The sequence below is a fragment of the Dryas octopetala genome, chromosome 5 (assembly GCF_963921425.1).
Source record: "Dryas octopetala chromosome 5, drDryOcto1.1, whole genome shotgun sequence".
Lineage (NCBI taxonomy): Eukaryota > Viridiplantae > Streptophyta > Magnoliopsida > Rosales > Rosaceae > Dryas > Dryas octopetala.
In genome coordinates, this window is record NC_141370.1 from 12,578,480 (window position 1) to 12,600,576 (window position 22,097).

The 22,097-nt window shown below is 35.3% G+C and overlaps 3 protein-coding genes across 4 annotated transcripts; 2 read left to right on the forward strand and 1 right to left on the reverse strand.

Annotated features, from left to right (window-relative positions):
* The first annotated feature begins 3,640 nt into the window (after window positions 1-3,640).
* Window positions 3,641-11,908, forward strand: CLF (SET domain-containing protein). Its single transcript, XM_086243258.1, has 17 exons — window positions 3,641-3,865; window positions 4,346-4,453; window positions 4,552-4,871; window positions 5,723-5,884; window positions 6,393-6,477; window positions 6,657-6,812; window positions 6,904-6,951; window positions 7,026-7,097; window positions 7,197-7,927; window positions 9,246-9,381; window positions 9,495-9,718; window positions 9,941-10,072; window positions 10,564-10,654; window positions 10,828-10,875; window positions 10,947-11,075; window positions 11,164-11,241; window positions 11,340-11,908. The coding sequence occupies exons 1-17, from the start codon at window positions 3,803-3,805 to the stop codon at window positions 11,529-11,531; spliced, it is 2,775 nt and encodes a 924-aa protein (XP_086099384.1). The 5' UTR covers window positions 3,641-3,802; the 3' UTR covers window positions 11,532-11,908.
* Window positions 11,909-13,231: 1,323 nt separating this feature from the next.
* On the forward strand, window positions 13,232-17,177 carry LOC147284419 (PLC-like phosphodiesterases superfamily protein). 2 transcript variants are annotated; one of them, XR_015122276.1, is made up of 9 exons: window positions 13,232-13,480; window positions 13,557-13,679; window positions 13,837-13,974; window positions 14,203-14,301; window positions 14,399-14,702; window positions 14,790-15,010; window positions 15,094-15,180; window positions 15,856-16,300; window positions 16,931-17,177. XR_015122276.1 is itself a non-coding variant. In XM_086243259.1 (8 exons), exons 1-8 carry the CDS (start codon window positions 13,349-13,351, stop codon window positions 16,033-16,035), a joined length of 1,284 nt encoding a protein of 427 aa, XP_086099385.1. In that variant the 5' UTR covers window positions 13,232-13,348; the 3' UTR covers window positions 16,036-16,590. The 2 variants fall into 2 exon arrangements, 1 of the variants encoding a protein (XP_086099385.1); XM_086243259.1 differs by lacking the exon at window positions 16,931-17,177 and having other exon boundaries at window positions 15,856-16,590.
* Window positions 17,178-17,626: 449 nt separating this feature from the next.
* On the reverse strand, window positions 17,627-20,645 carry LOC147284420 (F-box/RNI-like superfamily protein). The gene is made up of 5 exons (XM_086244931.1): window positions 20,485-20,645; window positions 20,179-20,325; window positions 18,802-18,937; window positions 18,587-18,685; window positions 17,627-18,088 (listed from the first exon to the last, which is right to left on the reverse strand). Exons 1-5 carry the CDS (start codon window positions 20,571-20,573, stop codon window positions 17,879-17,881), a joined length of 681 nt encoding a protein of 226 aa, XP_086101057.1. The 5' UTR covers window positions 20,574-20,645; the 3' UTR covers window positions 17,627-17,878.
* Between the last annotated feature and the right edge of the window lie 1,452 nt (window positions 20,646-22,097).

Here is a 22,097-nt window from a genome sequence, read left to right on the forward strand (position 1 = left end):
AGAAAATGGAATTGAATTTTGGGTGTGGGAAAGAGAGATGTGTCTTTTTCATTGATTTTTGATTTTTTTTTTAAAGGGTGTGCAAAAAGAAAAAAAAATGCAAATAGCAACCCTCATGAAAAAATATCGAAATTTTTTATTTTAATTTTGGCAAGTCTCTTTACTGATTCGAACTGGCTGATGACACCTTAGGGAAATGAGCCAAACATTTTTCTTTTAATAATGAAATGAGTTGACTCCATCTATCCAACACCATCAGTAGTTAATTAACAACATGCACTCCCTACTTAAAAAGTTAAAAATGAATATATATGTACGTATATTTGTGTTTATTGTTTATGTACGTATCTTGGTCATGATGATCCTTCACATGAGAAAAAAAAAAAAAAAAAAGAGAGGGTAAATAAGATTAGTATTGCTTGCAAATTTGTCAATTTATTTGATAGAGTGCCTTTCCTTGGGAAAGAGACAACAAGACGACGTATGAAAGATATATATTCTTTCACATAGAGAGGGACTTGCCTATCCCCGTTATTAGGGATGTGGCATCACCTCTCTTTCTCTCGCACTTTCTCTCTCTCTCTCTCTCTCTCTCTCTCTATGTGATGCCACATCCCTAATAACAGGAATAGGCAAGTTATTTCCCTCTCACATATATATATCAGCAAATTAACTTAATCCTAGAGTAAAAAGTGATCAACATATATAAAACAATTGATCAGCTTCCTTTCAAAGTCCAAGCTGCTATCTACTTTTTTCAATCTCCCTTCTCTACTGACTTTCTTCTTTATTATTTACATTTTACAGTGTAAATTTATGATTAAAACCATTTATTTTTTAGATCTATCTATGAAGATTATCTCTGCAAAAAATCAACCAAATTGGAAATCATTTGGTTATGTAACTGTAATCAAATAAATAGACGGTTTTGAAAACAGTTTGATTCACCGTTTGTTTATTTGATACGATTACATGATCTCTGATTTAGTTGATTTTTTACAGAGATGATTTTTTAAAAATGATATGAAAAATGAATGATTCTGATCATGAAAATACATTGCGGAATAAGAATAATAAAAGAAAAGGTCAATGAAAAAGGTAAATTGAATAAGGTGGATAGTATTGCCCTAGACTTAAATTCACACAAATTTGTACACCAATCACATCATAAGTTCTACACGAGCCTACAAGGCTACAAGTTGTCATTTCATATATATGGTTAGTAAAAGTGTAAATAACATTTATATTAGACGAGTGTATACATTTATCCTATCACGTAATAAGAGATCGAGATGGATACATACATTATATACACCCAAGTTAGATAAGTTTTTCTCCAAAAAAGAAAATAATCTTCTCTTTATGATCAACCAAAGCATGTTACCACAAACTTTGATGCAATCTTTCAAACTTATAATTTTTTTTTCCCTTTTTGTGCAAATCATGAAGATTAGAAAAAAATTCATCACATGATGGAAGGTTTATTTAATTTTTAGTTTCTATTTTTTTAACATGGAAGATGTTTTTTTTTTTTTTGCCAAGTTTTAACATGGAATATTATTATAGTTATCTACTTATCTCAAAGTGTTTTTATTCACAAAACCTCAACTTTCGCACTACACAAGAAAATCAAAGAAAATGAAAAAGTCAAAAAAGCCCCCTCACCACCAAACCAAGCAGTCCCGCCCTAACCCTTCCCTCCTCTCCGCTAACCGACCTCGATGCCAGAGGTCCTAGCTTCCCCCTTCGGCCACACCTCCTAACCTCTCTCTTAAATGCTTTTATTCACACACGCTCAAATTTCTCGGACCCAACATTCTAGGCTGCACGATATTTTATTATTGGATCAAACTATCTATCAAATTGCAATGGTTCAATCAAATTATGAGTGTTCATCAGTCTTAGACATAAATTCTAACACAAGAGATTTTATTAAGAAAAATGTTTTGCTCCTTTCCTTGGAGGAGCACCTACTCCTTCCTAATCTCACAAACACAAAGATCAATTCATACATGAAATGAAAAAGACAAAAAAGGTTATATGTGTTTGTGTCGGTGAGATGGGGAAGATTGACATGCTTCTTCAAGGTATCACATGACCATGTTTGTGTCTCACATGTTGTATACAACAAGGGATATATAGGTGAGTTCCTCTCATTCCGGGAAATGTAAGGGTGTTGTTTTTACTATTTTATTGAACCGACCAATTTTCAACCATCTTTTTTTTTTTTTGTAAGCATTTTTTCTAATCCGAAACGAAAAAGATACCAAAAAAGTTGATTTGATTTTGATGAATTCAAGAATAAACATAATTTTATCAATTACCAAAATAGATATATATATAAGTTCCTCTTATATATATAATATATTAAACCATACACATTATCATATTAGTGTTCATTAATACTAAACTCTAAATCGTAATATTAGTGCTAATACATATTATATGTTTTGCATCAAGTAAAACTTTCATGTGACGGTGTATAAACAAATTATCTTTATCTCTCTCATCACATAACTTACTGTGTGATGAGAGAGATAGACACATGGATGAGATGAGTTTTTCTTGTTTTACATCATATTGATTAAACTGTGATTAATTTATATTGATATATCAGGCTCTTTCAGGTGCGAATGCTCGCATGTTTGCAAATAGCGCCAAGTGCGGTAATCATTGTTGAGCGCTCGATAGTATATAATTTTTCTGTGTCGAGCGCTCGAACTTGGTTTTTCAACTTTTTCTGTTTCGAGATAAACCCTAACATAACGTCTCCATAAAGGTCATTTTATACCCTAAGAGGGTATGAGGTGAACTCGTCAGCTTATACCTCAAAAATGGCAGAGGAAGCAGCGCCAAGCACTGCAATAAATGATTGCTTGTATTAAAAAAGTTTCATCGAGCTTTTAGTGGCATTACTGAGCGCTCGGTATCAAGTGCGAATGTGTGACGTTCGCACCTGAATGACTTTGTTGATATATAATTAGTATTACTATAAATAAATTGGTTATGAACGAAAGATAAACCGAAAACAGATTGAAACAATTAAATACTAATATTTCTAAATTTTAAATATTGAAATAAAAAAATATCAAAATTTTTTATTTTAATTTTGGCAAGTCTCTTTACTGATTCGAACCCGGCTGATGACACCTTAGGGAAATGAGCCAAACATTTTTCTTTTAATAATGAAATGAGTTGACTCCATTTATCCAACACCATCAGTAGTTAATTAACAACATTCACTCCCTACTTAAAAATGAATATATATATATATATATGTATATTTGTGTTTATTGTTTATTACTTTTTTTTTTCCTTTAAAGCCTTAATTAATTTACAAAAACAGCCATGCCAAAAAAAAAAAAATTTACAGAAATCCTATAGGGACATGTCTACAGACTACAGTGCGCAATTCAAAATGGAGGATCACTTTTCTTTTTCCCCCCAAATTATTAAAATTTTTCCAAAAAGTCACATTCTCCGAACCTTTACCAAATTCTAAGTCCGACACTCCGACCCATAAAACGCAATAAAAAAAAAAAGAAAGAATACCTCTTATTCGTATTTTCCTTTTCAAATAAAAGTTTTAAATAAACGGCCAAAATTCCTGGGCCGGCCCCTCCCAAATTGAGACGTGACTAGGGTTTCAAGTCCGACCCGCCAAAATTCCCTCTCCCAAACCCTACCCTACATACAATTTCTCAGTCTTATCCGGAATTGCGTTCTGCATGAATCGGATCCCGATCCGAACCGCAATCGCAGTTCCGGGTCCGAATTACCTACCCGAGCTTCGTCTCCGACAATGGCGTCGAAGGCTTCGCCTTCAGCTTCTGCCAATAGATCGGAGCCTCGCAATGACCCTCCGGTATCAGCCTTTGGTTCTTTTGCTCGATCTTTTTGTCTCTCTAAATGCATGAAAATTAGGTTCAAATTCGGTCATTATTGGCTGGTCTAGGATAATGCTCATTCTGGTCAATGTATGTGCTTGTACATATATGCATGCATATTTTTTTATTTTTTTATAAATATTCAGTAAATGCATGTACATAGGTGTTTGTATGTATGAGTTTTAAGCGTGGGTTGATGTATAGAGACATAATTAGCTGCATTTGTGTGTGATTTAGCTTATTTGGTTTCTGCTTCAATTTGATTTTTAGTGACAATTTCAACGATGTTATTTAAATTCCGGTTAATTTATCATGTACTTTGAACACAGAACCCTTTGTTTTGTGTTCATTCAACTCCAGTGTGACTTGTACAAGCTTATTTACTCTCTACTTTTTGCTGGGTTTTGTATGATTTATGATATTTTAAGTGGGCTCAAACTTATCATTATTTGCTACAGATGACGATACCACAAGAAAATACGCTGACTATGACCCTCAAGGAGATTTCATTGGTTATAGATTCTCGTAAGAAGCAAGTTACTTCGAACCGTGGTGTTTCTGTAAAGGTGCATTACCATGGAGCTTACGGTTATTGTTGTATTGGTATTAGATAGTACTATATTGAGTTTTGTCCTCATAATACTTTGGATTTTTTTCATTGCAGAAAAGAATGGAAATAAACAGGCAGAAATTGGCTGGCGTCACTAAATATTTGCACAATGTGTCAATGGAAAGAGGAAGTGGTAGGATTATTGATACTGGTAAAAGTGTAGATCTATTAACAAAGAGGCAAAAAGATGCATTTGACATGCAAAATGGTATTGATGTAAGTGGTGAGAACAAGGATAGCTCTCAAGAAGATGGCCATGGTTCCACAGCGGTTCTTCTAGAATCTAATGTTGCAGTCAAGAATGCTGTTCGTCCTATCAAGCTTCCTGAAATCAAAAGACTACCTCCTTATACTACATGGATATTTTTGGACAGGTGTGTTAAGCACTTGATATTATTTTCATTATCTTTATACTTAAATTTAAATTATATACTCGTGTAGGTTCATATCAAGCTCACATGTGCCATAACCCTAGTTTTCTTGTGTGAAGTGCTGGAGTTATATGTTTTACAACGTGGGACATCATCAAAACGATTTTGATTTATGAGTTGACATATGAAACTTTTAGCCTTTCTACAAAGCTTCAGCTGGTTACAAGTATATTGTATAAATTTATCTATGTTCACTGTAACCTGCACCAGAGTTGGTTATCATTATATACTGTTTGTTTAAGTGTGTGTGTTTGCCTGTAAAATTTTAGGAAAGAACTTGATTACATTTCTCTAAGCACTGTCATTTCCTTTTGTTTTGTACTTTGAAATTAATATCATATGATCTTTTTATTGAAGAACAGTGGGTAGATGAAATAGATTTAATATTATGTTTAGAACATTATAGTGAATACCTTTCTATAAGGGCTGCAAGATAAGGTCCATAGAATTTATTAGAATCTTTTTCCTCTTCTGCCTCATTTGCAATTGAATTGTGCAATTTTTAGAGGATATTGCATGATTGCATGCACCCTGTGTTGCTTCAAATATAGATCATTTTCAAATGCACTTGTTCAAATGTTTATCATAATTTATGTTGCAATTTATTGATTTTAATAACTTGCAGTTTCTGAGTTTCTAGATTTGCTGTTGTGACTTCTATTAGTTGAACGTTTATAATGTTGTGCAATAATGTGTAACTGATCTCATATAATCATGTTTTCCTTATCTTTCTATTTCAATTCATTTGAGCTTGTTTGAAATATTATTATTGCTTTTTTATACTTTTTGTGCAGAAATCAAAGAATGACAGAGGATCAGTCAGTGGTAGGTCGAAGAAGAATTTATTATGATCAAAATGGAGGTGAGGCTCTTATATGCAGTGATAGTGAGGAGGAAGCAGTTGATGAAGAAGAGGAAAAGAGGGATTTTGTTGAATCGGAAGACTATATACTTCGGTTGGTATAACCATGTTAACTAATGTGATCAACTATGAGTTTGTTCCTTTTTCTTCTTTTGTTTCATATACTGAAATATATTGTAAAACTGTTTGTTGTCATATTCCATGGATTCTTGGTTGCCAGTTGCATGAAATCATAATGTTGTCATGCAAAGAAGAATTCTAATCATAACAATTCATTAAATGTTTAATTATTGTCCCAAAAAATGGTTTAGTACTCATTTGTCAACCTTATTATGGTAGTATAGTTTTGTGCTTAGTACAATTGAGTTCATTGAATTATTTTATGTGTGTACTTTATGGAATTTGAAATTTCCTATATATTCAGTTCTCTAGTGTCTAGAGAATAGTCCGAGACCCATGTTTTTATCTTTAATCCATCATTGAAGTTTGATAAATATATTTCTTTTTCCGACATGGAGAATCTGACTTTGAAAGTATATATGATTTTATACTGTGTGCAAAGTCAACTAATAATTCTTTTGTTATTCTATTACATTTACCAGCATGACTATAAAAGAAGTTGGTTTCTCTAATCCTGTGCTGGAGTCATTGGCACAGTGTTTCTCTAGAAGCCCTTCTGAAGTCAAGGTATGGACTTTTCCTATTTCCATTTTGCCGGACTACACTTCTTTCCCATTCTGCCATGCTTCTCTGTCCAATTTATAGTGTGATAAAAACTGGTCAGTGTAAGCTTTGGTCCAGCCGTTTCCCATTTGCTTTGTGCTGGCTTTACAGAGATATGAAACACCATCAAACATCTTATACAGGCAAGATATGAAACTCTTATAAAGGAAGAAGAGGCTGTGGAGAGTTGTAAGAATGAGGATAATGAAGACATTTCACAAAATGAGAATTCTGTTCTTGATAAAGATCTGGATGCAGCTCTTGATTCATTTGACAACCTATTTTGTCGTCGATGCCTTGTAAGTATTCTATTTGTACTTTCACTTGCATGTTGTTTTGTGCTATCCTTTTTGTACTGAAGTATGTTCCACTGATGTTTCTTTCTGGCAGGTCTTTGATTGCAGATTACATGGATGTTCACAGGATCTTGTCTTTCCTGTAAGTAATGTTTATTGGCTGTCTGAATGTGACACCAGACTTTTATATTCTATGCTGATACAAAATATTGTCAGGCTGAGAAACAATCTTCATGGAGTCCTCCAGATGACGAGAATATATCTTGTGGTCCAAATTGCTATCGATCAGTATGTGTTATGTATGATTACTGTGATTTGTGTAGCTGGGAATTTTGTAAAGAATTGGAAAACATGTGATTTATGTAGTTTCAACCTGTCTCATTTCAGGTACTGAAGTCTGAAAGAATTGCTAGAGTGAGCTCACCAATGAATGGTGATCTTGAAGAAAAAACTGTCACATCATTGGATGGTGCTGGTGCTCAAACATCAACTAGAAAGAAGTCTTCTGGTCCATCTTCTAGAAAGAAGGTAAAGTCCTCCCAAAGTGAAAGTGCTTCATCAAATGCAAAAAACATCTCAGAAAGCAGTGATTCAGAGAATGGACCCAGGCAGGATGCTACTTATATCCATCACCCAACTTCCTCAAAGACTAAACTAGCAGGAAAAAGTGGAATTCGTAAGAGGAACAGCAAGCGCGTTGCAGAGCGTGTTCTAGTTTGCATGCAGAAAAAGCAGAAGAAAATGGTGGTTTCTGATTCTGATTCTATTGTTAATGGTGGTCCTTGTCCAAGTGATGTGAAGCTTAGATCCAATTCATGCAAGGATAATGAAGAGACTAGTTCTTCTTCACAAAAGAATCTGAAATCTTCTACCAGTGGAAGGTTTATGAGGGAATCACCTATTAAGGACAGTCACAAAGTAGTTCTGGTTGAAGTTCCTGATGATTCATCAATTGAGATGATCACTGGTCCACCTGCCACTAGTAGTGATGACAATCTGAGGAAAGAAGAGTGTGTAGATGAAAACATATATAAACAAGAATTAAGTGATGATAAAACTTGGAAAACTATTGAAAAGGGCCTTTTTGAGAAAGGAATAGAGATTTTTGGCAGGAACAGGTCAGTGGATATAATTTGTGTTTTCTTCAGTTAAATTTTTTTGTTTTTTGAAATTTTTTATTGGTACTGATGTTGGGGATGATTTTAGATAGGCATGAACTTAAGTGTGGTCCAATATCTGAAATTTAGTGTCGCATTAAATTGACTGCCAAATAGGAATTCATGTGATACTGAATTGACCGCCAATTGATTGCTGTAGGTGCTGATCGATCGGCAACTGCAGTGCAAAATTTTAGTTTGCCTATTTTCTACTTGTATCTTAATATATTTGGGGTGTGTTAGAGTATATTTGAGTGTGTTTAAGTATGATTTAATATATTTTAGAGCATTTATGAGTTTAAGATTTAGAATTAGGGCCCGTTTGGTTCATGGAATTGATTTCTTGGACAATCAATTCCTATGCCTTTTCCAGGGGGAAGGGAATGTAAGATTCTCATTACTGTTTTTGGTAATGTTGGGAAAGTAAACCAAGAATTAACTTTTTATTTCCATTCCCATGTTTGGTTTGAACATGAATAGGAAATAAAAATTGTTCAGTTTTCCAATTATACCAACATCTATTAAACAAAGAATAAAAAGAATGTGAAGAGTTGTTTTGGATAAAATTTAGCAGGGGTATATTTGCCAAAAAAAGTGCAATAAATGCTTTCCCAAGAGGGGGGAAAACAAAACCCAAGCTGGAAAGAGGGATTCATTTTCCCCCATTTGGGTGCATCAGATTCACATGGGTCAGGAAACCATTTCTCATCCCTGTACTTACCAAATGTGGGAATGGAATTGATTTCCCATTTCCAAGCCTCCAAAATTTTAACCAAACAGGCCCTTAGTGTTTTTCCATTGGGTATAGATAGTGTAACTGAAATGTTGAAACTGCCATAGCAGTTAACCGCAGTTTCTCCACTGATCATTTGGCATGAAGTGCCAGTTGATCGGTGCGGTTTTGTCCTGGAAGTTTTAAAACGGAGGTGAAGGAGTTATGGGAATATTGAAAGATTGAAAAGTTGTGGGGCCTAAGCATTTTAGTGTAATAGTGTCTAAAAAAAAAAAAGTTTTTGTAGTTTAAGCACATGTGTATAAGCCCCCTTGAGTTTGTGATATAAAACTCCTAAATTTTACAATCAATCTACCGTCTAGAGTATTATATATTGGAAATTTGTCTGTACTTTTGGAATTTGATTAAGAATATCTAGCCTTGAAAAAAAAATGGTGGATTTGTGCTAGTGGTGGGAAATATCATTTTAATCCTTTGGATTTGTAAATTACTTGATATACTTTTTCCTGTCTCCATCTAATAATGGGTATATATCTCTCATCACAGCTGTTTAATAGCAAGGAACCTTTTAAATGGTATGAAAACTTGTTGGGAGGTTTTTCAGTATATGAATTACTCAGAGAGTAAGATGTCCTGCCAAGCAGGTGATGCTGCAAACTCCCTTGTTGAAGGGTATTCCAAGGTTGATTTTAATTGATCTATTCAGTTTTTGTCAATATGCTCTTTTGTTATTGAACAGGACCCTCCCTGCCCTAACAAGTGATTGTATTTTGTCTATGTTGAAATGAACTTTAGGGCAATAATGAAGCAAGAAGAAGATCAAGATTTTTACGTAGAAGGGGCAGAGTTCGCCGCTTGAAGTATACTTGGAAATCTGCTGCTTACCATTCAATAAGGAAACGAATTACTGAGCGAAAAGATCAGCCATGTAGGCAGTATAATCCATGTGGTTGCCAGACAGCTTGTGGAAAGCAGTGTGCTTGTCTTCAAAATGGGACTTGTTGTGAGAAGTACTGTGGGTGAGCTTTTATTTCCTCATAATTATTATTTTTAAAAAGGGATAGGTAATTCATTTTCTCTTCGTAAACTTTCCACTTGGTCAGCTGCATGCCTCACCAAATTGTCAATTACATGGTTTATAGATTTAAGTGTTCTGATAGTGCATATGCCTTTGGATTGTATAAAAAAAAAATTGGCGATGCATGATATCGCCAATTTTTTTTTGGAACTTATTTGTCTAGGTGTCCCAAGAGTTGCAAGAATAGATTTAGAGGCTGTCATTGTGCTAAAAGTCAATGCCGAAGTCGTCAGTGCCCATGCTTTGCTGCAGACAGGGAATGTGATCCGGATGTTTGTAGGAATTGTTGGGTCAGGTGAGCTTATAACTGTTTTTTTTTTCGTAATGGGTTTGAATTGTGATGCATGATATCATCAATGTGCTTCAGACTGCTCATGCTGCCTTGTGATTGAATTCATCTTTTCGCAACTTTTGGTGTTGAGAACATTTAACTTAGCCAATTTTCTATGCCTAAATTATGTCTCATATACATTTGTGTTGACATTCTAGAATCAGATAGTCATAATTAAGTGATGACAAATGAAAATAAACCATTAACGTATATATACTTTCACCATTCTGATGATCACCTGATAAATGCACATTTAATTTTGCTCCATGAATTAGTTTTTGAAATTTGTCATGTGATTTAGTTTATTCTCTTTTTCTTTTTTTTTTCTTTGGAAAAATAACATTTGGAGGTTACATTATTTTCAGTTTCTTTGACTTTTATAAATATAGATTGTTGTTGTTCTTTTCTCTTTGTTCAACTTTCTGTTATTTGAACTGAGAAAATTCGTTTTGCAGTTGTGGTGATGGTACTCTTGGGGTTCCAAACCAAAGAGGTGACAATTATGAGTGTCGAAATATGAAGCTTCTTCTGAAACAACAACAAAGGGTATTGACATTTCACTTTTTTGTTTCATTTCTTCTTTCCTTCTATAGATGCATGGTCAAAAGCTAGTGTTTATGCGAAAATTTACTTCATGAACTGTTGTCAGAAGAAATGCTCAATGGGGTGAAGTCCTCTAGTAATGACTAATGAGTGCTTTCATTCTCATTTATGTACAGGTCTTACTTGGAAGATCTGACATATCTGGCTGGGGTGCTTTCTTAAAGGTAAAGCATCGATCTTATGTCATCCGTGCTTTTCATTTTGCTGCTGGCTAATTTTCCTAGCCATCCTCCAGAATTGCGTCAGCAAGCATGAATACCTTGGTGAGTATACTGGGGAGTTGATCTCACATCGAGAAGCAGATAAGCGCGGAAAAATATATGACCGTGAAAATTCATCATTTCTCTTCAATCTGAATGATCAGGCATGTGTTATATACTTTCATTAGATTCCATTTGATATTTTAACATCTTCTTTTCAATAAAGTCTGAATAAACATTGGTGTTGTACAGTTTGTTCTTGATGCTTATCGAAAGGGTGATAAATTAAAGTTTGCCAACCATTCTCCAGATCCAAATTGCTATGCGAAGGTACCCTTTTGACCGTCTTTGCTTGGGGTTTCGTATAGGGTATTTATTTTTATTTTAAAACAACATTGTAGACTTTACATTACACCATTCGATGGCAGGTAATTATGGTTGCTGGAGATCACAGGGTGGGCATATTTGCCAAGGAACGAATTGCTTCAGGAGAGGAACTTTTCTATGATTATCGTTATGAGCCTGATAGAGCTCCTGCTTGGGCTCGTAAGCCTGAGGCATCCGGGTCAAAAAAGGATGACGGTGCTCCTTCAAGTGGTCGTGCAAAGAAGCTTGCTTAACCCGAAGATTTATTTGAATCAGATTTACCATTTTTTGTTTTGGCCATTCTTTTACAGGTAGAAGATGCATCATTCTCATTGACCACAGATGTATTCTTGATCGTTTTGTTACAGAGGCCATTGCCTTCTCAAATGAGAAACCGAATAGTATTTTTAACAATTCATGTTTACTTCAAAGCTAATTGCATTTGCAAAGCTGGAAAGGGTGCAAGCATAGTGAATCAAAAATAGCACTTTGACATGAAATTCATTTAACGCGACTTAGAAGTCAAATACGTCCTTGTGACCACTGTTTCCAACTAGTTCTGGCGTGGTGCTTATCCAAAATTCCCATACTGCCCTTGATTGGATCAACTATTTATCTGGTTAATTGATTGCAAATCTTTTTTTCTTTCTTTCGGGTCGGAGTTTATTGCAAATCTTTGGTGTATTAATAATATACTTGATTAATCAGAAGCGTTACGTGCTTTCATTTGATATATTCTTGGACCCACTTTATAAGTTGTCTAAACCAACAATTAAGAAGGCATTTATTTCTTAACAACCATGTTTCCTACGAGTATGAAGCCAACAAATGCAATTGCGTGACGGTAGTGGACAGATATCACACCCGAGTGCCCTACACTACAGTTGAAGCCGCTGAGCAGAAGCAAACCTACCCCACCATGTGAGAAGCACTTGCATGTAACTTATCATGTGGGGAAAAAATTCAAAGCTTTAATACACAAACGACCAATTTCAACCGAGGCAAACTTTGACAAGGACAAGGGTATGGTCATTCTTAAGAATTTTTTTTTTTTTCAAGAATAGTCCTGCTCTATGTGTGTGTGTGTTTTTTTTTTTTTTAAATAACACTCTAAAAAACCTGAAAATATAACTTAAAATTCATTTTCTTGTATTCAAACGTTCATCTTCTTTCTTCTCCACTATTATTGATGTAGCCGTTGGAAAGGGTCTTTACTCAAATGGTCCTTAAACTGTAATTAAAAGTTTTGTTTTGATTGCTAAACTTTCATAGCAATCATTTTTGTGCTCATATTTTAAGATCTGTGTTCAGTAACGACAAAGCCTAGCTTCTGTTACACATGATCACTACATTAAGGATATTCACACAAAAAATACCTCACATAAAAAAGTCAAACGGTACACATGCATTAGATAAATCTTCTTGCAATTGTAGAGCATTGAAATTATTTTTTTAGGGTTGAGATGGAAGTGTCAAGAAGAAAAAGGCGGGAGTGGGGTATAAAATTGGACGAAAGGTACCAGTTTAGTGAACATGTATTGTGTGATTACAAAGATTAAATTATTCATGATTTAGCGGTCATGCATAATATATATAATCATTTTGAACAAAAAACTTAACATAAGTTAGATTTTGAGACTTTAGTCAAAATCTAAAAACTAAAATGATTGCTATAAAAGTTGAGAGATCAAAATGAAACTTTGGTCAAAATTGAGGAATAATTTTCTGTAATTTGGGGGCAGTAGTGTACTCAAGAATTTAAGACAATTGGCTAAACTTAGAGGAACAGGTTAGTGAAAATTAATAACAAAACAAAAAAACAAAACGACATGGTTCGAAATGGAACCTTGGGAGGCAGGAAAAAGTGGTACTTGGTACCTTAAAGAAAGAGAAAATATTAATTATTAAAGGTGATAAAGCCCGCGTTTAAGACCAAAAACTTGTCACCCTTCTCTACAGTAAAAATTCTCTCTTTTGCTTTGTGTCCGAGAGACTCACTGCCTCTCCTTCCTTCTCTCTCTCTCTCTCTGGTGGGCGGTGGCTTTCTGGAGCTCTGCATAAGCAAGCTGCCATGCTAGCCTGTTTCGCGGACCACCGTGGCTTATGCAGAGCCTCATCAACAATCGGGTACCTCTTTCTGTTGCTGCTCTTCTTCTCGGCCTTGGCAACCACTTCCACTGCTTGCTCCAGTGGCAATTGCCAGGTTTTTCTCTATCTTTACTGCCTCCATTTGAATGTTCAAGATCTGGGTTTGACGTCAAAGTTAGAAAAATTTACAGGTTCTGGAAGCTTGCGCAGCGGCCACGGACTGTGGGCCGAGTCTTTACTGTGGCAACTGCCCTGCTTTGGGCAGGACTCAGCCCGTCTGTACCAGAGGCCAACCAGTCATACCCACTTCAATTGTAAGCTTTTTGGACTTGTGAATTTGTGAATTTGGTGATGGGTCTGACTGTCTGAGTCATTTTGAGCTAAATTCAAGAAATGGTTGTCATCCCATTTTTGCTTTGCATGGTTTGGTGATGGGTCTGAGCGGTTTTTTGCAATTTATTGATGTTGTAGGTTAATGGATTGCCCTTCAACAAGTACACGTGGTTGGTGACTCATAATTCGTTCAGCATCGTCGATGCACCGCCTTTGCCTGGTGTTCAAAGATTGACATTTTACAATCAAGAAGACACTGTTACTAACCAGTTGAGAGTATGTGACGTTTTTTGCATATGTTCTATTTATGCCAGTTTTGGTTTCATAGAATTTTAACGAAAGGACCAAGTCACTGAAATGGCGGAGTATGATACGTTTGGAATGCCATTCCTTTCTTTACTTTGTTTCTTGGAATTTAAAATTAGAATGAAAGTGTCCTGTGTTTGCTTCTTTTATTATTTAATAGTACAAATATTTGTCTTAATTTATGTTCTATTGTTTTAGAATGGAGTGAGGGGGCTGATGTTGGATATGTACGATTTCGAGAATGATATCTGGCTTTGCCATTCGTTTCGGGGGCAATGTTACAACTTCACTGCATTTGTAATGTTTCTTCCTTCTTATCAATTTGCCAATATGTGAATTTTATGGTTATAGTTTTGCAAAGCTGTTTATAATGTGTCTATTGGATTTTTCTCAGCAACCTGCAATTAACACTTTGACGGAAGTGGCGGCATTTCTAAGCCAGAACCCAACGGAGATTGTGACCATTATAATTGAGGACTATGTACATACTTCAAAAGGGTTAATAACATTGTTTACCAATGCTGGGTTAGACAAGTATTGGTTTCCTGTGTCCAAAATGCCAAGAAAGGGTGAAGATTGGCCCACTGTAACTGAGATGGTGCAAGAGAATCACCGGCTTATTGTTTTCACCTCTGATTCTTCAAAGGAAGCACAGGAAGGGATAGCTTACCAGTGGAAGTACATGGTGGAAAACGAATGTAAGTACATATCCATGAAATATCATTATGCCTTACAAATATTTTTTGGATCGTGTAGTTAACAGTCTTTTATTTATTGGGTTTCAGCTGGAGATCCTGGGGTGAAACCAGGCTCATGCCCAAAGAGAAAGGAATCAAAGCCACTGAATTCAAGAAGTGCGTCTCTTTTCTTCCAAAATTACTTCCCAACATATCCAGTTGAAGCTGAAGCTTGCAAAGAGCATTCAACTCCACTTGAAGCGATGGTCGGTACCTGCTACAAAGCAGCAGGGTTGATGCCAAACTTTTTGGCAGTCAACTTTTACATGGTATGGAAGTTTTAGATAGGGAAACATACTAAAACATCATCCAACTAGGCATTTTAACTAAGCATAAATTGATGCTAATGCAGAGGAGTGATGGAGGAGGTGTGTTTGATGCTGTTGATAGAATGAATGGCCCAACACTTTGTGGGTGTAGTACTGTCGCTGCCTGCCAGGTTTGTGTATATTACTTGTTTCCACATTCACTTTTGTTCTTTATACTTCTTTATTGATTTTTTCCATCCAAATCAGTGGTCAAAAACTCTTGTGGCCTGAATCCAACTTTGTCCAACCTGAAGAATATATATTTTTTTTTTTGGCCACTAACCTGAAGAATTATTTTAAAACTTCACTAAATATTCCTATCTTTCTATTTGCCCAAAATATGTTTATATAAATTATTAGTTTCTTTTATAATTTTATGTCAACTTAGCTACAGGTGCCTATCTGAATCTAGAATTGGTCTACATGTCAACACTAATTGCTGTTTTTCATATATCCTTTTTCCTTTTCCCTCCTATCATCTTGCGAGTAATATTGAGGTGCTCAGTTAAGATTGAAGGGTTTTATACCAGTTCATTGAGCATTATTTTTGGAGATGTATTATAATCTTTACACATTCATTTTGTCCCAATACTGACATCTTTTGCAAAATCATATGTCAGAGTTGAACTTGATTCAACATCTTTTTATTCAAGGCCTTTCTGGATTCTCTGTTTTCTGATGATTCTCAAAGGCCAAGTTTAGGTTGCTTCTACTGTTGTACCCATACTCTTTGATGAGTCGATGACACCATTTTGTGTAGTGGCGTTGATTATAAAAAAAAACTCTGTATTGTTGGATTTTCACAGGCTGGAGCACCTTTTGGATCTTGCAAGAATGTTTCTGTACCTACTAGAAGTCCAATGACCAATAATGCAGGAAGCTTTACTGGTTCTGTTCAGTTTGCAAGTTCTGCTTCAACAGTCTATTCTCCAATTCACTTGGTTATCTTTATGTTTTATCTTCCGTTGATGGAATTTTGGTTATGACTGCAACATCTAAATACTAGGATAGTTATTAGTGAGTTACTTCTTGAGGTGTTCTATTATGTCAAACTAAATTTAGATTGACAACCGTTACACTGCCTAGTTGAGTGGAAGGCCAAGGAGTGGTTCCTGTGGTTGCTAGAGTAATGACGTGATTGTAAAGGAAAAAACTTTGTGATTCTATTGTGACAAGAATTATGGAGTTGCACAGGCATCTGAAGTAGATAGTGACCATGAAGAACCAAGAATGCACCAGGGATTGGTTCAGGTATGTAGTAGACTTCATGATATGGCTGGTTGTTCAGTCATTGCAATGCTCTGTATGTTGATAATTTCACCTTATAATTTTTAGCCTCTTACCTTAAAGGCTCAATACATGTATCCCACTAATACATATCAATATCATTTCAATTTTTTACTTTGTTACATAAGGTTGGTCAAGAGGTCACTGGGACTGGTTTTTTGAATAGACATCGATCCTTTTGGTCAGATAAACATAGTGGCAATGAATTTGGTCCATTATTTATAGATATTATTTGTGTATGTTATGAAATCAAACATCGCATTGAGCTGTTTCCATAACCAAATCTCTAAAATATGTAGAAATGGTCACAGTTATATATATATATATATATATATATATATATATATACACACACACACATCAGTAACCATGGCACCAAACAGGAGTATATAAATCCCATCCATCGAGGAGTCTAAGCGAAAAAAGACATATCCAACTGCCAGAACTGGTTTTACTTGCTATGTTGCATTCATTTGTCTGCTGATCTGAAAGTTTATGCTGTAAAGCTGCATTATCTTCACTTCTGTTTCCTTTTATCTGTCTTCTTGTTTCCACTTTGTAATCAATATTTCCATGTCTCTTTTGTGTGTTCAGGTCTTCTGTCAGAGAATGGTGAGTATGTAGTATGAATAGGGCTATGTACGGCGTAGCATTTGTAGAAGTTCTTATATTAGGTTTTCCTGATAGTTATTTATCAGTCCTAGGTACTAGGTTTTCCTAATAGTTGTATTTTAACATTCCACGTCTTCTTTGGTTTGCTTTCCCCCTTAAAAGGTCATGTTGTCTTTAAATTTTTTCCAATAAAAAGGGTTTATTCGGAGTTTGTAGTTGTAAAAATTGAAGATCAAATTTAGTTTCTACACTTTATCATAATGCAGTACTCAGATTCAATTCAACCTTCTGATTTTCTAAACTTGAATTTGGTATCCCATATTTGAATACTGTTGGATGATTGACTTTGGTCATGGATACTCTTGTTACACGTCCCACATGATAAGAAAAAACCACCTGTGAAAAGAAAAAACCGACCAATTTCCAATACAAAATTGGACTACTCTGGGATTTTGAGTACTAAAGGCATATATTTCAACCCCACAATAACAACTAAATTATTTGAATTTGAAATCTCATACTAACAATCATGGCATTTACTCTCTACCCCATCTCTCTTTTGAACAAGGAACATTGCTTCCACTTTTCAAAATTTTGGATTCCATTTGTTTATTATATATGGACCAACTAAAAACTTTATCTTTTTCTTAGAAGATATTGTTGCTTGTCTCATGAACAAACTTTGGGAAAGGTTAAGATGACTTTAGAATTATTGCATTTGAATAAATTTCAATCTCATTCACACCTTGAACAAAAGAATACAGTTGGATGTGATTCATGTGAATTATATACAGAGCGCGAGCTATAATACAACCACCAGCAGTTATTGAGCTGATAAATAAACCTCAACCTCCCATCTAGGGCATTGAGCCGAAGAAGGAAAATACATACATAGGGCAACATAAGAAAGCAACTCTGAGGATGGCCATGTTACACAACGGGCCACAACGAAGCAGCAACATTTAACGGCAGTCCTCTGGGTTTTATCTTAAGAGCCGGACTGATAGTAAGCAAAACAATGAAGCAGTCCACAGGAACTCTAGTCCCCCATACATTGATCGATTCTAGCTTGCTGCATCTATTTACAAGAACAAGAAGCCCATTCTCTGTTACATGACGGCAGCTCCACAGGACAATAGTCTGGAAACAAACAGTAGACATGCATGTTCAGCATTCATCTACGGAACAAACAGATTCCAGAAAATTCATTTTGGAAAATGGCTTATTCTATTGCATGATAGATATTGATGAACTACGGGGCTATTTGTGAAATGAGAAAGCTTTTGAAGAAAATGTTTCAGCTCATTAGCGCTTTTACTGAAACACAGAAAATTTCATTGAAAACTCAAGTACTTCACCTGGAAGCAGTTCTTAAGGAATTTATCAAGCGTTTCTCCATGAAGCACTTTTATAACCCAAAAGGCACTATATCTATTTCTGTCAAACATTATAGAAATCACTTCTGATTATTTGAAAGCGTTTTTCGCACTGCCATCAGCATTTTCAAACAGATCCTTATATATTGAATGGCAACTAGAGGGGAGGACATGAATTTGAACTCATAAACTAGGAGTAGGGAGTTCTGAATATTGTGGCCCAAAATGGAAACTCATAATGTAGTTCTCCTGAACAACTTACCTTCAAATGTGGACAGCTATCAGCAATGGCATATAATGATTCATCTGTGATAAATGTGCCACCAATGTTTAGGTGCTGCAAGGAATTGGCTCTTGATATCTGTTGGAAAGTAAAGTAAACTGAGAAAGATGAACCATGACTCATCTAAACAAAAGCACAATATAACATGTACTGCTAAAGCGTGTTTGTGTTCTGAAATTATAATTATCACATACCAGTTCAACAACACCTTTATCTGTGATCCCAGTAATACCCCATAGGGATATGGATGTTAAATTGCTGATGCACTTTGTTAAAGATATTCTGTACAATCCATTGTCAGTTATCTGGCAACCCCAACGGCTCCTTGATCTGAGTATACATAGAAGACAAATGAACTAAATCATCAATAAATCTAATTGGTACATCTTGAATATTGATAAAGATATATGGCGTTGGCCATTTCATGCCAAATGCTGAGACTATGATCATATTTAGGCATTCCCTCCTATGACCCTACTTAAATATAATGTTATACATGACACCAGACTATTCCAAATCAAATATTTATGGTATCAGACTCAAATCTGATGCAAATAAAAGTTGTTATAAAAAAAAAAAAAAGTATAGATATTGTCGAAGTCTGAGTTTAGCTATTGACAAAGCTGGCAACACACCTTCTAACTTCTAAGAAGTCCAAAGGGAGTACATAACATACATGGTAGGAATCTGCGAAAGCATAATATGTCCACCAATTATTAAATCCTTTATGCTGCCAAACCCTGTATTTGGTATAGATCATCGTGGGTTATCAGTGATACTAACCCAAACAAGTTGCTGCCAATGCATCACCAGATAAGAACACTTTCATATGTGGTGAACTTTTCTGGAGTAAAACCTAAACTCACAAAAGTGATTGAACTACTGGTACTGAATGAGAACATGCAATCTAACGCATCATCACATAGCTCACCCAAAAACTCAGAGGTAGGTTATTTGAGTGATCATGTGAGAGGACACTCAAGTTGGGTTAGGAAATCCTGAATTCATCCTAAGCCACTTCGTATTCTCCTCAATAGTGCAGACGCCACTCTATGAATCTTTCACATCTAACGGGACTCATACATCTCTCTTCTAACCTTGCATTATGTTAGATAGGAAGCACTCATGAATGTAATTTACCACTTATAGTTCAGAGTCCAATTCTCTCTTCTTCCTGTAAGTATTTTGTCTCAATTTCAGTGACTACACCCATGCTATGCTATTTGCAAACTCCGAATACTCCCAGAGCTATTATTTAAAACCAACAACATAAACATAAAAGTATAAAACATAAATTTGTAACCTTCAGAACAACCCCAGAAAACAATGTGCGTAGCCTTCCCTGTGGAAGTAGGTTTTCAATTTTCACTCTCTTAGACTCTGAAAGCCCATCACATATTAATGTGGATTATAACTGGCAATTTTAGTTTTTAAAGCTCTAGAGATAAAGAAAATTACAGAAAAAACCACCAAAGGGAAAACTTAAGAAAATTTTCTTCAGACATTTAATAAAAACAGAAAATTAAAAAGAACAAATAATAAAACACCTAGAAAACAGAGAGAGTACATACATGTCGAGCTCTTTGAGGCTGTAGGCATAGCGAAGCAGACGTGCAGTGGAGTCATCATCCATCTTCCAACCAGCAAAGCTCAAACTCTCTCTGCGACCCAAAGACTGCTTCACCCCTTGTTTCCATTTCCGGCACACACTGCTTGCCCTTCACAAACACACACAAACCCACATACCCAAAATCAACAACAACAACAAGACCAACCCCTTCAAAGAAAAACCCAAAAACTACATAGTAAAAAGAAAAAATTCAAGACAATCAGGACCAAAAAATAATCAGAAAAAAAAAAGAGATTAAAAAACGTACTGGGCCAAATCAGTGAAGGAAGTGATCAAGACAAAGATATGAGCCAAAAGGTCCAATGGCAACCGCTCAATCTCTGCCTCTCCCTCCATTCCAAAATTTCCTTCCAAAAATATTTTTCAGCTCCTAAGCTTTGGTCACGTTTGAAAGAGTCGTAGACTAGTAAAAAATAGAAGAGTAACATGTACTTTCTAGTTTCTAGCCTACCATAAATACAAGGAAAGGCACACATGATGTGCTCATCTTTTCGTCATTATTTCAAAGAATCTAAGTAATCAACCCCTCTCCTTAATAATTAAGCGGTTGCCGCGCACACGCGGGTGATGTATATCAGTATATAAATAAAATTTTGAGATTCGATAAAATTTCGATCAAAATTTCGACGAAAATTTTGAATATTTTTAAATTTCGATAGAAATTAGATAAAAATGATGAAAATTACTATCAAAATACGAAAATTTTGAATGAAACTTTACTATATGTTTATTTAACATATTATCTACTACATTGATAAAAAATATTGAAGAAACCAAATTATATAATAAATTTAATGTGATATAAGATGAATATAATGCGCGCTGAAGATAAATACTGTGAAATAAAATTAGTATAATGAATAAATAAAATTAATATATTCTTTATACTCTATAATATATACACTAAATTCTATATACTTTACAATTTATACTCTATATTATTTAAGATATCGTATAGGATATTAGGGTTTAGGCCCTTTAGGATATTTTTAATTATTTTTTATATAAAAATGTATTAAAGTTTATTGGTTTAGGGTTTAAAAACAATTAAACGAAACCCCAAAACGACCAAATGAAATCTCAAAATTTTTTTTTTTTTTCAATTGCCCAAAAACCTCAAACTAGGATATGGTATATGATATTAGGGTTTAAGCTCTTTAGAGTATTTTAAATTATTTTTTATATAGAAATATATTAGAGTTTACAAATTTAGGGTTTAAAAACAACTAAACGAAACTCCAAAAAGGCCAAATGAAAACCCAAACTATTTTTTTTTCTTTACAATTGCCCAAAGGCCCCAAACCCCAATCAACCCTAAACCTTTTAATTTTTTTTCTATTTTTTACTTTTTTTTACTTTTTTTCTTCTTCTTTTTCTTTCCTTCTTTTTCTTTTTTTCTTTTCTTTTTTTCTTTTTTTCTTTTCTTTTTTTCTTCTTCTTTTTCTTTCCTTCTTTTTCTTTTTTTCCTTTCTTTTTTTTTTCTTCTTTTTCTTTCCTTCCTTCCCTTTCTTTTCTTTTCCCCCCGAGTCTTCAGCAAAAGCCTCCAATGTTTTCCTCTCTCTCTCTCTCTCTCTCTCTCTCTCTTTCTTTCTCTCTCTCCCTCTCTCTCTCTCTCTTTCTTTCTCTCTCTCCCTCTCTCTCCCCAATCCATCACCAACCCGCCCTCACCATTTTCTCCCCCCTGCCACGCCTCCACTGTCGCCCCCCTGCCGCGCCCCCTGCCGCCGCCCCCTCCTCTTTCTCCCTCGATCTCTCTCTTGTCGCGTCCCCCGGCCACCCCTTGCCGCCGCCCCTCCTCTTTCTCCCTCGATCTCCCCCTGCCACGCCCCCCCTGCAGCCGCCCCCTCCTCTTCTCCCTCG